This window comes from Macrobrachium nipponense, chromosome 21, assembly GCF_015104395.2.
Source record: "Macrobrachium nipponense isolate FS-2020 chromosome 21, ASM1510439v2, whole genome shotgun sequence".
In the NCBI taxonomy this organism is placed as follows: Eukaryota; Metazoa; Arthropoda; class Malacostraca; order Decapoda; family Palaemonidae; genus Macrobrachium; species Macrobrachium nipponense.
The window spans coordinates 29,270,582-29,285,581 of NC_087212.1; the positions used below are offsets into that span (position 1 = coordinate 29,270,582).

A 15,000-nucleotide genomic window follows, 5' to 3' on the forward strand; every position below is an offset into this window, starting at 1 on the left:
GGTGTTTTACATTCAGACTCACTTCTCAGGAATGTCTGCTGAGCCCCTGTTTCTTCTTATTGCCTTTTGATCTCTGATATGGCTGCTGGGGTGCTATTCCGTTCCTCGATGCAGTATGAAACTGATTGACAGGTGGATGCAACCAGGATGTTGCTGGTTCAGGGATTTGAGGGCATATTTCTCTCTCTCTCTCTCTCTCTCTCTCTCTCTCTCTCTCTCTCTCTCTCTCTCTCTCAGATAAGTTGTAGTTGTACGTGTTCTTCCCCATAATAATAAACCCCTCCCTCTCACTAGTTTCAAAGAAAGCTAGACAAAATCATTAGGACACTGTGAATGAACAGTAAAACCTACTCCTAGAGGTAAGTGAGCCCAACGATGTCTCCTCGGATGGACTGATAAGTCTTTGAGACATCCTAATCCTTGTAACTCCTTGGAAATCTCACTGACTTAAGACCCATGCACAAAGCAGAGTCCTGTCCGGGCCCGTCCGTGATGCTTCTTATCCTCTCGGTAGGGAGATTATAATCGACGCCACCTGTCCCTTTCCCCAGCAGAAATAGAACCTAATTGATCCGTGAAAATCCCGGATCTGCTTCGTCAGTGACGTCGAGCTTGTCCAAAGGTGTAGAATCAACTAGTCAGTTGTACGTTGGACGAGTGGTTTTCGCGCTCGCCTACCAATCCGGTGGTCCGAAGTTTGATTTTCGGGTGGGCCAACACGGAATTATAGGAATTTATTTCTGGAGATAGAAATTCATTTTTGGATATAATGTGGTTCGGATCCCACATTTGCTGTAGGTCCCGTTGCTAGGTGACCAATTGGTTCGTAGCCACGTAAAAATATCTAATCCTTCGGGCCAGCCCTAGGAGAGCTGTTAATGAGCTCAGTGGTCTAGTAAACCTAAGATATACTTAACTTTTTTTTTTTTTTTTTTTCTTTTTTTTTTTTTTTTTTTACCAGATACAGATGTAAATGTAATAGTCACAATGCCCTTTTAACTTCTTAAGTTCTTTGCTCTTTGTTTGGACACGCTCGTCAACTATAAGTTTAAGAAGAATTTGGATCGTATCCATAATGCTTCCCTTTATTTGGTCTCTTCATGATGGCCTAACTATTCAGATTGGTTTCTCAGACACTGTGTGTAATATTGGTGTTCTAGCAACACCCCCATCCCCACATCCTGTATTTTACGAAAACTGGTCTTTTGAAATTGTGAAATTACATTTTTAAGCCAATAGAACCAAAACCATCGCTTTCATTAAATTAGCTGGAAACCCTTTCATTCCTTTTACTGTACTTCCATTCATATTCTCTTTTCTCCATCTTGCTGTGCACCCTCGTCTAGTCCAACTGCGAATTTTGCCCCCTGTAACGCCTTTCAGACCTTTTACCGTCAATTGTAGTTTCGGCGCTGAATGACCCCACAGGTCCCAGCAGGTTTGTATTGCTAGGAAAAATAGGAATTGCCCTTAAAATTTCCAATTTTATTCTATTCTTATATTTACTAACTTGCCTCTTCTTGTAGAGGGATGTCACTAGACTAGGGAACCCCAGAAAAAAAAAACAAGGCGTGCTGAGACCTCCAGCTTACCCGGGGCGTGTGCAAGATTTGCAAGATTTTCCCCTCACGCATAAGTTCTAAACATCATATTCCTACCCCCCACCCCCCGCCCCCACTACAACAACAAAGTAGTTTCGTAGGCTTACTCCCCAAGAAAGCAAAAAAATGAATGCAAGGGAAAAGTGTGTCGTCTAATATCCTGCGAAATATTATTGACGAGAAAACTAAGCCGAACAAAAAGGTAGAAAGCTAAATGAAAATGTCAGGGTTCGAAATACTAGGAGCGGGAGAGTTGTTGACATGTCAATTTACGTCAATAGTTGGCCAAACACCTTCTGATATAACGAAGAGTGTAGTTTGCGTAGCTAAATATTCCGTTAGGCCAAGGGAAGCTTTTATAATAATGTGAAAATCCTTGCCGTTAATGCTGTGACACAGCCCGAGTAAAGAATGTCACCATGCAGCGTTATGCAAATTAATTTCATTCATCTGCTGTGCATCATTGCTGCCGTAGACAGAGCTTCCTCTCTCTCTCTCTCTCTCTCTCTCTCTCTCTCTCTCTCTCTCTCTCTCTCTCTATATTTCGTCATATCATTAGTAGCCTTTATCTGAGCTTTTCCTGTCCTATATATTTACGGTTTTTAAAAAGAAACGGTGAAGTGTCAGTTTATACTATTTTCCATATGTTTAATAATCCAGTATTTCGTTTTTTTTCTTCATTTGTGTCAGCGAAATGTAAGTTTTCAAGTATTCTTTACTGTGCCGATGACTGTCCGAATCTCTCTTGGCATTTCAAAACCGTTCTCATTACCACGAATTTTTTTCTGTGCCAAATGTCAGTCTGGTAAGCCATTCACCGTCTTGTATTATATATATATCCTTGTTTTCATTGAGTTCTGTGATCCGTTTTTTCCTCCTCCTACTTTTTTTTCCTCTTTTTTTATTTTGTAGTTTGAGATTCAGACTCCAACACGACGCATCTGTGATTCTTTGAGACTAGTGATTCAAGTTTCTCTCGGAGATTCCAAAATGGAAACGAAACCAGTTTTCTCAAAGAGTAACGCGTCCAGTCTCGAACAAGAAAGAGTTGTATTTGCTCTCTCTCTCTCTCTCTCTCTCTCTCTCTCTCTCTCTCTCTCTCTCTCTCTCTGTCTGTCCCTAACATTGCCGATGACGCAACCACCAAGTAATTATACCATTATCTGATGAGATGGTTTGCCTAGGAGTATGGCACTAGTAGAGCTTTACTTTTCTTCATCTGATTGAGGTAGAATTTGTTCCATCTCTTCTTCGTATTTGCTGTTTGTATATGTTTGGGATGAATGTGGGTTTTACCCCTTTTCCTTTAGCTTAGGCATTTTAGTTGAGCATTCCTTTCTAGACGATGCCTGTTGCTCCTTGAAGGCCTCGGTGACGTGACGTCGGGCTGTGACGTAGAGAAAGCGTTGAGTAACTGGATTTTCTTTCTTGGAATCTCTCTGTAAGACACCGATCTCTGTCGAAGTGGGAAAGAGACGCGGTCTCTGCTCAGCGTCGAGTTTCTCTGAATTGTTCGGACAAGTCTTGACAGTCTCACTATGAGACACCGTTGAACGAAAGAATATGGCAACAACTTTGATTATGGTAGTGGTGCTCTCTTTCTCTCTCGCTGTATCTGCAAATAAATATTTTTTCTCCAGTACCTCACGCATTACAGTTGCTCGCATGTTTTTTTTTCGTATTTGTTTCTTTACATGACGCAATATTGCTTACTCACAATCCTCCCCTGCCACTTGAGAAGGAGGCTGTGGAATGTGTTTCTTAAGACTTGGCTGCAAATATTGCATCGACGCACCTGCAGTGCTGTCATTTGCCTCAGTTGATTTCTTCGTTTTGCGAAAGTAATCCGCTTCGTCTTACGTTAATCGATCGCTGTAGGCTGTCTTGTAGTCAGTCGTCTGGCGCAGGTTTAGCATGGCAAACAGTCTTATATCCCATATCTTTGGATATATTCCAAGACGGGTTTCTTTGGCTTTTAACAGTCACGGTTGAACGTAGAGGTTGAATACTCATTCCATTGCTATTCTAATGACAGGAGTTACCAGCAGAGGCATAACTTAAGGTTCTTTGCAGCGTCCCTTTGACCCCTAGCTGCAACCTCTCTCATTCCTTCTTTTGTACCCTTGTTCATATTCTCTTCCACCGGTCTCACCAGCCTCTCTAGCAATCCTTTCACATTGCAGCAGCGAGATTTCCCTCTCTTTTTACACCTTTCAAACTTCTTACTGTCAGTTTCCCTGTCAGTGTTGAATGACCTTATAGGTCCCAGCGCCTGGGCGTTGGCTCAAATTCTATATTTCAATCTAATGGCAGGAGGAAAGCAGAATTTGACGCAGGACTTTCCCCCCCAAATTGTAGGCTCCCGTCCTTTGTAACAACATCCACTGCAAAAGTGAAACAATATCTTCAAGGAACTAAAGGCGCCCCCCCCCCCCCCCCCCCCCACCCCCCCCCCCCCCCCCCCCCCCCCGTCCAGGATACACACACACTCAGACACACATATATGTGGGACCTGGTCCCATCTGGTGGCTGAGGGTGGTTAAATGGCTGGGTAAGGATCGAACCACAAGGATCACAGTAGCCCCTTTATCTCTTCTTTATTCCGGGCCTGACCTGATGGGAGGGGGAAAGATAATCAAGATGGGCTGGGTTGGGGGCTGGGAGTGGCGGGTGGGTGTGTGGAAAGGGGGAGTGAGAAGGGCTACAGAAGGATTGCATCATCGTTGTGAGAAGGAGAGCAGGAGCATCTGGGTGAAGTTTTGTGGTGTGTTCGAAAGGCTGAAAGCGCAATAAGACCGCCATAGGAGAACAAGCGTTACAAAGCACTACTCAAGTCACGGCAGCGTCTTCGCTTTAAAAGGCAAAGATCAAATAAGCAAACAAAATAAGAAGTATAAAATGCGTCGAAGTTTCTTCGGCGCGATCGAGTTTTCCATAGAGAGTATAATCAAGGCCACCTAAAATAGAACTGTCCATCGGTGATCTCGGTATAACGCTGAATGATCCGCGGCCCATGAAACTTGAACCACGGCCCGTTGGTGGCCTGTCATATCGTTGCCAGATGCACGATTTTGGCTAACTATAATCTTCATAAAATGAAAACTATGAGACTAGAGTGCTGCAATTTGGTACGTTTGATGATTGGGAGGGTGGATGATCAACAAGCCAATTTGCAGCTCTCTAGCCTCAGTAGTTTTGTAGATCTGAGGGCGTACAGAAAAAGTGCGGACGGACAGACAAAGCCATCTCAAAAGTTTTCTTTCACAGAAAATTAAAAACAAAATTCATCAGCTCTCAGTTTTGTTCCCTTTTAGTAGACGTCAAGTTTTACTGTTCCTAAGTCAATTGAATTTTGCTTTTGCTTAGGTTAAAAACTCCAAGGTCAAGGGAAATAGCGATGCTCTTGAGAACACTACTCGGCTATACTGGATATCTGTTGGAAACGTGGGAAGTATCCGGAATAGCTTCTGAAAATCTTAAGATTGGGTCTTCCGTTATTTTCAGTTTTTTAATATGATAGAGAAGACGATTATGTTGCAAAAACTTATTGTCTGTGTATGTGTTGTTTTATCATCACACGATTCTCTTTTTTATTTGAAATATTTAAAAGATTTTGATTTGTTCCCTAACTGATATTCTTTAGAAAATATTTGAACTTATTCTCACCAATCTGTTTCGTGCATACATACGAGTATTACAACAAATAAATTGACTTTATCTTTCTTTTCAGGGATTTGAGCAAGAACAAACGACTGAAGTTAACCGAAAATGCCTTGAATAACCTGCCGAAACTTTCTACGTTGTAAGTATCACTTTGAGTTTTGTACATGTTCTCTTTTTCCAAAAGTCACTAAATGACTTTCGATACATTGAGACTAAGTCAGCGTGAATTATATATAACATTTGTCTTGGATGGACTAAAGGGGTGCTGCATTCATGTTCATGGATATGCAGTTGGTGAATTCAAGTAATGTGAAGAATTTAATTGTCTTGCCGTGCTGACTTCGTTTGTTAATTAATAGTGTATTTTAACCAGCTGAAAAATGTATACAGCCTACCTGTTTTGACGTAGTGCTTAGTTTATGTACTATATTGAAAATATTATTATTATTATTATTATTATTATTATTATTATTATTATTATTATTATTATTATTATTATTATTATTATTAGAAAATAAAACCTATTCACATGTAACAAGCCCAGCGAGTGCCATCGACTTGAAATTCAGGCTTCTAAAGAATATGGTGTTCATAAGGTAGAAGTAAGAGGAGGTAAAGGGAAATATTGAAAAAAAAAGAGATCTTATTGAAAAAAACAACAATTAGTAAATTAATATAGATGAAAGTTTATTCAAAGTACCGCGCGATAACATCATCTACGTAGGTTGTTTGGTCAGCGAAAAGTTGTGCTTTAAACGACAGTAACTTCATAATGTTGTCTCCCCTTTAATCAAAATGACCCGAAAATCTGTGAAAGATTCTCGAGGTTTCTTATCCTCTCGTAATACCAGCTGCTCTTATGAGCAAGAGCCCGTGCAGGCACTAAGCCCTACCTCGTTGTATTTAAATACGAGATGAGACGGACTCTCTCTCTCTCTCTCTCTCTCTCTCTCTCTCTCTCTCTCTCTCTCCAGCTTCAGCTTCGTGCGAACAATTCCCCCGCGGGAGAATGAACAGATGACCGACTCTCGGTCGATTTCCAATTAATGCTAATGAGCGATGGAAATTTGTTTGCTTTCCCAGGTTGAGAATTCCCCCGGGGAACGTAGCAAGCATGTACGTTTGTGGTATATATATATATATATATATATATATATATATATATATATATATATATATAATATATAATATATATGTGTGTGTGTGTGGTGTGTGTGTGTGTGTTTGTATGTATATATGTATGTATATATATATATATATATATATATATATATATATATATATATATTATACACACACACACGTAGATAGCCACATGAAAGACGAAAAATTAAAAGACCAGGTACCAAGCGCTTTCGTGTATTTGCGTACACTTCTTCGGGGTAGAGAGTAAGATAAATAGAGACATGAACAAGAAAACTTCACAAAACAAAGATTAAAGCCACTATCTAGGAAACCATCATTATAGATGGTCACCACCAAACAAGTAAGAATACTTTAAAAGTGCTTAAGAACTGAAACTGCAGTTAGTATAACAGTTGTTGCTAAAAGGTGACATTGTATTTCCCTACAATTTTGTTAACAATGTAACTATCCGATTTATAAAGACCTGAACTCAAATTCATAAGTTGATTATTAAAATGCTCAATAGAAGCAGATTCAATGATGTTTCTTTTTACGATATGGTTACAAAAAATTACCTTGGATGAATTTTTCCAGCCTTTACAATGGTTCATGGCCTATACAAGCATTCATGTGTACAAATAAAGCACTTGACAATTGACCTGTTGGAACTGTACAACGGTGTTGTTTTTTATAGGAATCTAGTTCTTTCCCTTTTTGACCAAAGTATTTGTTATCACACCCAGCACAAGGAATCCCCGTAAATACAGCCACTAATTGGTTTTGGGGAATTACGAACAGTGATATTTTGATGTGTTCCGTAATTTTTGTAAACCACACTTGAATATTTAGTATTTTTGTAATAAAAGAAAGATTTACATTATATCGCAGTGTCAAAATCTTTTCTCACAAAAGGCTCCCTATTGTTACTGAAATAATAAAAAATATTTCTAGCTTTCTGCAAAGAAATGTCGATTAAAAACTTGGGGTATTTTAACCTATTTTCTACGTCATATATATATATATATATATATATAATATATATATATATATATATATATATATATATATTTGTTTATATACAGGAACGCGCGCGCGCGCATTAATAAATCCTCTGATTTACAGAAAATAATCTCAAACATCATTTGATAAGAACATAATAGTTATTTTGATGAAAAGGTTCATAAATAGCGAAAGAAAATATATACGTAAATCGATATTTTTGATGATCTGAATGAATGCGAATATCCAAGTTCGGTCAGCAGAAAATTTTCTCCACATTAATTTAAGATGAAATTGTTTTTGTAAAGGTTTTCCACTCTTTTGTAATTGAAACGTTACAAGAGTTTTTGTTTATGTCCACCTGTGTAACTCGATTGCCCCGTATGTTTCGTAGTCTTTTACGAAAGTTAAAATTGGTTTGTTTTGTATGTTTTTATGTATGTTTGACAAGCGAGCACCTGCTGCTATTCCCAACAATACACTTGTGTTTCAATAAAGCTGCAATGCAAAAGAAAATTATACAAAAATAAAAATAAAAAAGTCACATATTTTGAACAATTACTAGTTAACTCTCGGCCTTTGGCACAAATGAACGGGAAGGCCTGTGTGAACTTTCAGCAGTGACTAATACGAAAGTGATTAAAGATATATTTTTTTCGAGCGCTTACACGATAAGCGGTGTCGTGGGGAGCCGATATAAAGAACATTTTGTGCAGAATGAATGAAGACCCTCGGTTGACTCGGCTCGGGGATGATGTAGTAAGTTCCGAGCTAATAATGGGATGTATGGAGGACAGCCGTCCGAATACAGTGACTCCCCTTGTATTTAGGATATAAATTAGGATATAATGGCCCAGGGGAAGTAGCCATTGGAGAGGTATGTATATGAGAGAGAGAGAGAGAGAGTTAGGTTATTAAAGAGGAACAGACCACCAGTTATTTTAGTGGTGAGAAAGATGCCATGCTGTCTGTGTGGGCCAACCCCCCAACGCCCCCCCTCTGTCGTTCCCCCCTCCCCCATCCATCCACGCCCCCCCCCACCCCCCCCCCCCAACACGCAAAGGGCGACGAGCCTCCTTCGGCGTTCCCCTGTTATCTCCCATCTCTTTAACCCCTGTTATTAATTGCCTCCCCTCCGGCCATGCCATTTCCTTCATTCCGTCCATTTCTCCTCCCCGTTCGTCGTTTACGGCTGTTCCCTCGCGTTTCTTTCGTGTCTCGTCTCTGTATCGATTGTTCGCCGTTCGTTCCCCCTTTCTTTCCCCTGTGTTTTATTCGTGCCTGCGTGTTCACCCTTGTTTATGTCCCCTCTCCTCTTTTCTTCTTCTTCATTTTCTTCTGTGTGCGTCGAGTCACACCGACCCCTTCTCGGTTTGCCTCACGCTCGGCGCTTTTGTGTTGTTTAGTGTTTGTTTCGTTTCATGTCTTCTGCTCCACCTGTTTTTGTCATGGTTTGTCTTATGTCTCGTTCAAAAATTAGTCTCTCTCTCTCTCTCTCTCTCTCTGTGGACTTTTTTTTTTTTTTTTTTTTTTTTTTGCGTCAGGTTTTGTGTCCGTTCCACTACGATCCCCCTCCCCCTTCACCACTCCAACTACGACCCTTCACCCCCCCCCCCCCCAACCCCCCCCCGCCCCGGTTCACCAACTCCCACTTCCCTGCCCCTCCAGCCGCCAGAAAAACCACAGCACACCTGGCAGAGGTTCTTCGTAATATCTACCTGTTCTGGCCTAAGGGGCTCAAATAACGCGGCCATGTTTTTTATCAATTTTTTTTTCTCGAGGGGATTTTTTTTTGGGGGGGTGGTCAACTCATTTACGTCGGGGGGCGGGGGTAGGGATGATCAACTCATTTACGTCGTATAATATTCGAAGTCTCTCTCTCTCTCTCTCTCTCTCTCTCTCTCTCTCTCTCTCTCGTTCGTATTGTATTATAAGCCTATGCTGTGCCGTGTTTGGGCGTTTAAGTCCTTCCTCTTTGCCAAAAACCATTACCTACTAGAAGCGAGTTAGGCCTATCGTCGGCATTCATGTGTGTGTGTATCCATCGACCTCTTGATTATCATTGATATGTGTAATCTTATAGGCCTATTAGGCCAGGAGTGTCGTTCATGTACTTAGGCTGAGCGATCAAGGTCGAGGTGGACTTACAAGTACTGGACTTTCATTGTATGTGTTCTACTGCACGTCTTTTCTGCCAGTCAATCTGGTCTCTGTTCGGAAGGCATGTGTGCACAAGCAAATCATTTCCTCGAATAACTTGTTGGTTAAATAACTTGTTTGTCATGACGTAAACTTTATGTAACGGCTGATGCTGAAATGCTATTTCTTGGCTCGTTTCCAAACCAGTCAGATTGTATTCAGGCACCGATATGGTTGAGCAATTCAGTTTGGCAAAGGAAAACTGGTTAGTGAATTCCTCTTGGTAGCAGGACTCAATTTTTAAGTTAGCAGTCGACATCGAAATTCTCAAGAATGGAGCCAACATCGATATCGGTCGATGTTGAAAACTACATACTCATTTGCGTTAAAATAACAATATGAATGATTATTATTCCTTATTTTTGGTGACGCTTTTATATATATATGTGTGTGTGTGAGAGAGAGAGAGAGAGAGAGAGAGAGAGAGAGAGAGCTCGCCTTTGTTCGAAGAAGGAAATAGAAGAACGCCAGGTGTAAGCAACTCCTGGAGGCAGGAATTACCTGGTTCTGAAACTACACTTAGGAATTCCTCTCTCTCTCTCTCTCTCTCTCTCTCTCTCTCTCTCTCTCTCTCTCTCTCTCTCTCGTCTTTCGTAATGGCGGTGACTGTGTGGTTTTTAGAGCCGAATATTTGTGGTCGGCTTCATTTCAAAGAATTTTCTTTCCTCTTTCGTTCTTCGTTGCATTTCTGCTTTCGCAGAGCACTGATGTTTTGTGTCAGTTGCTTCACAAATGGTTCATGCCGCCTTTTATTGTTTAAAACTGGACTTGAATTTCGAAAGTTACGAGAACCCGATCCCGGAAATGGCGCAATTTTCTTTAGTTCTTTTCCTAGTTCGTCATTTTTACGAATTACAGTGACCATTTTTAGGCCAGGCGGTGCGAAAACGATAACAAAGGAAGAGTAAATCGGAAAAAGTAAGAGGTTTGTGATGAGTAGAGAAAAAAGGGTAAACATGACGAGAGAGAGCGAGCGCAAATGCAGTTTCGTGTGGCGTTCCAACTGTGTTTCACATTTCCCTTGTCCGTCATTCACAGATGTTTCATTCGTTTGGTGTTATGTAGAACAACCCTCCACAGGGATGATTCCCTCTCTGGCGGGCCCCTGTGCGTTTTCTAAGTAAGATGTCATATATATTTTATAATTCTTTTAGTGTTTTCTCGTCAGTATCGTAGCCCGCTTGTGTATTTGCAACCTTGGTGATGATGTTCATCCTAAAAATCAAAACCACCAGTACCATTGATGTTTCTGAAGGATCTTATTAGTTTCTTCTAGAACATTTCCTCTATTGGAATGCTCTTCCACACCATTATCGTGTTACCTCAAGTCTCATCATTGAATGATCATTGTCATCTGGATGTTAATACCATCACCATCCTGTTGACTTGGTCAAGATTATAATCACCATTGCAAAGGTACTCTGAGCCTCTTAATCACATCTTGGATGATGTTTTCTTTCCTATCTTTAGATGCCATTAGGCTTCCCAGAGTAGACCTTAATGAGGTTCGACTATGGTCTCGAACAACTTTACCAGCTGGGCAACACAAGCTTACCCTCGGTCGGTGCCATCTGTTGCCCAAAGCGCCATCTGGTAGCCATAGGATCCCCCCGTCAGAAGATGATGGTGATTCTGCTGCCGTAGAGCCTGCTTCTGTACGAGATATTCTTGGCGTTTCTCTCTCTCTCTCTCTCTCTCTCTCTCTCTCTCTCTCTCTCTCTCTCTCCAAGACCCGTCAGTTTAGTCATAGTATAATTAATGCCAGATTATTTTGAAAAATAGGATAACGACGGGAAAAATTGAATCACGGTGATGATGGCTTATATTATACAGACGACTTCGGTTTATTTCATTGGAATTAACTTGGCTCACAGGTAACTGGAAGATAGATATGGCTTCCCTGATAAGATATGGCAGATTTACTTGAGGACTAACAGCTTGAACATTTCTTGTGTGTTTCGGTAAGAGGAAATAGAGAAAATGATGATGATTATAGAAAAGCCGCCGTTTCCCATTCATATAAAAAACTGATATTGATGAATGTGACTATGATTATTTCTAAGCAAAAAGAAACGTAGGCAAGGTTTTAATATTTTAATGAATGATGGAAGGTGGAAGATATATTAAGTCCCTCAATGACGTCAACGGCGAATTACGTCTATTGAACCCAACGCATCGGTTGGTGTCATTCGGCCCAGGTACCGGACGTGCGTTAATTAAACCGTCGAAGCCGAAGACCATAAATTCCAAGAACAAATTGCAGGAAATTCGGGAATTACCACACAATGAACGGATTACAGATAAAGCCTCCGGTTCGAGCCGATTGTAGGTTTTTTTAACGCGTCTCTCTAGTGTCACGGCGGCCCGTGTGCAGAACGGATGTGACGTCATTGCAGTGTGAAGTATTTTCAGCGTGAGTCATTCTTTCCTTCGTTTTGGGAGTTTTTGTATTTTTTTTTTCTTTATGGGATTGGGGAAAGGGGGCCGGGGGTTTAGGGTCACTGGCTGACGAGGTTCCAGAGGGGCCCTCAAGTGAATGTGTGTGGGGCCAGGTTTGAGGCGGTTTCTGTATCGGTTGCACTTATACGACTTAAAGATATTATTATTATTATTTTTATTATTTTATTATTATTATTATTATTATTATTATTATTATTATTATTATTTATTATACGACTTAAAGATATTATTATTATTATTATTATTATTATTATTATACGACTTATTTTATTATTATTATTATTATTATTATTATTATACGACTTAAAGATATTATTATTATTATTATTATTATTATGTAGAAACTTTTTCATCAATCTCAATATCCAATTGATCACGCTCCCAAATAAGAATAATGATCACAATGTACTTTGCAATCAGTGGACTTGAGCAACAGCGTCCTGCGGATGTAGACGTCATAACGAAGGTTCTGATCATTTGCATACAACGGTGATGTAACCCCGCCACTACGAGAATGAGCTAGATTTCTTGACAACTTTGTCCTCAGATTATTGCTATTGTTTTAGAATATTGACTGTCCATTTGTTGTATTGTTGGTCGTTTGTTGGTGTTTCCAGTGGCAAAGTCACAATTATATGAAATATTTGGAGCTTCGAAGTTTTTATGCAATTGTTCTCCAGTTAGACCCTTTACGTCGAATTTAATTACGGGTTGTTATTGTCCATGTTATTGGCGTCTAAATACACACCTTCAATACATATTTATATAATTTATGATTTCGTTGTCCGTTACATTATTCTGGTGCATGGGCGACACAAACTTTCGCAAGGAAAGGATCCGGTAATGAACTTATAGAAATGTTCAATTTTATATATCTGTGATTGATGAATCTTAGTATGATATTCAGTTAGTTTCACGTGGTTCGGCTTTATGTACAGCTCTCCACAGGGATGATTCCCTCTCTTGCGGGCCCTTGTACGGTTTCCAAAGAAGGCGCTTCTTATATTTTATAAATGTCTTTTAGTATTTTCTCGTCAGTATCGTATCTCCTGCAGAATAGTCGAGTCTAATTCCTTTTTTAGATTTGCTTTCTTCTTGTATGATCTTCACTTCAGGCGGTATTTTGTTGTCTGCTCTTGGCGCACGATGTACAAATGCTCTCTCGCTTGACTTACAGTTCGAAAGTTGCCATTCTTCAGAGGAAATCGGTCCAGAACTCACCTGTATCCGAAGGAAGAACAACAGGACTATCAAATAACTCTCGTCACGTTCATGAAACGCGACAATGCGGAATAGTCAGTCATGAACTTACGAAACGAACACATGCCATATAGAGCTGTATACACATGCGATGATCACATGTGTATTTGAGTGTGTTTGTGGTATGTGCAGGCCAGGCAGATGTGAAGGGGACGCCACGCTGTCTGTGCGGAGCGGTCGTCGACGGCGAGAAGCCGTCGGAGAGATCTGTCAGGTCACCCACAATGGGGGCAGGGAGGGATGGGTCCTTTAGGGGGAGTGGGTTAGTGGTTGGAGATTCGATGATGTGGAGGGGGGGGGGGGGCGAGAAGGGCCAGGTGGTATGTGAACGGTGGGGGTGGTGGTTCGGGGTTAATGGAAAAGGTAGAGGTAGTACCCCTGACGGGGCAGAGGAAGGGGGTTGGAGGTGGTATCGGAAGAAATACTTTTCGGATGGATACAAGAGACCTTGGAGACGGGGAGCTTGGCTGGTGGCGCTTTCTGTATCGCAAAACTGCAATTGACGTGTCCGTTGCAAGGAAGGCCTCGTATCGGTAAAGGCGGTTTCGTTGAATTTGAGACGTATCTGTTATCTTTTTGCCATTCTTAGGTAGCCTCCAGTTGCATAAACGCTTGGGAAAGGTAACAGGTGCGCGGAAGATCTGGACTTGGCCAGAAGAATGTTTTGTCAGCGTAATGGTTTTGTTGGTGGGGCTCGAGCCGCTACAATAGATAGCTCACAATATGATGGGTAGATGGAAGTCAGTTGTACAAACCATATTTGGTCTCTCTCTCTCTCTCTCCCTCTCTCTCTCTCTCTCTCTCTCTCTCTCTCTCTCTCTCTCTGTGTGTGTGTGTGTGTGTGTGTGTGTGTGTCGTGGTACAACGTCCTGGTTCAGACACTCATTGTGGACAAATTACGTGTTAATACAATCTGATGGCATCATTCTGTTTTGGAATGTGGTTTTGATACAGAATTCATTGTAACGTTTCATGAAGTGAAATGAACATAGACTTGACGTTATTGGCTTTGTTCCGTGTGATCTCCTGAACACTTTGGTCAGACGGTTTATCGTATGTCCAGTTTGGAGCGATTAAGGTTTATAAAGAGCTGATTTTCTCAAACGATGGTGATGGTGGTTGGGCGGCGACAGGCAGTCTGGGATTCCCACTCACGATCACACACACACACACACACACACACATACATGTGAACTGAACTGTAGACCGTGTTTTACCTTTCGGCACCCCTCTTATTGTTATTTGTAAAATCCGCAATTTCGAAATTCCCCATTTTCCTTGGTTAATGTACCGTAGCCAGTTGCTTGTTTAAATACCACCGCATCTAGTCTTATTCTCTCTCTCTCTCTCTCTCTCTCTCTCTCTCTCTCTCCTCCACTACTTTTCTGGTTTCGTGCGTCTTCTCTGCCTAATTTTCCATCCTCTCCCTTCATTTAGGCCTCATCAAGGACCTCCCCTTCTTCTTCCTAGTACTTATCTACCCCCACCCCCTCCTCCCCCCGTACCAGATCACGCCACCGAATGTTTCTCTCCCTCACCATCTCCTTCCCTCCGTCCCTCCCTCCGTCCCTCCCTCCACCCCTCACGTACTTTGCAACTGGTCAGTTGAACGCTTTCACCCCAAGACTCGTTTCTCATGTAAATGTGTGTGTGTGTGTGTGTGATGGTGGGCCGTAAAACAGGTGACTCATTT

General features: G+C 41.2%; 1 protein-coding gene across 1 annotated transcript in view; it reads left to right on the forward strand.

Moving 5' to 3' along the window:
- The window catches only part of LOC135197886 (leucine-rich repeats and immunoglobulin-like domains protein 3), a 98,601-nt gene that overhangs the window by 44,178 nt on the left and 39,423 nt on the right, over positions 1-15,000 (forward strand). The window contains exon 2 of the mRNA XM_064225094.1: positions 5,332-5,403. Within this exon, the coding sequence (XP_064081164.1) occupies positions 5,332-5,403 (72 nt within the window). The remainder of the gene's footprint in view (positions 1-5,331; positions 5,404-15,000) is intronic.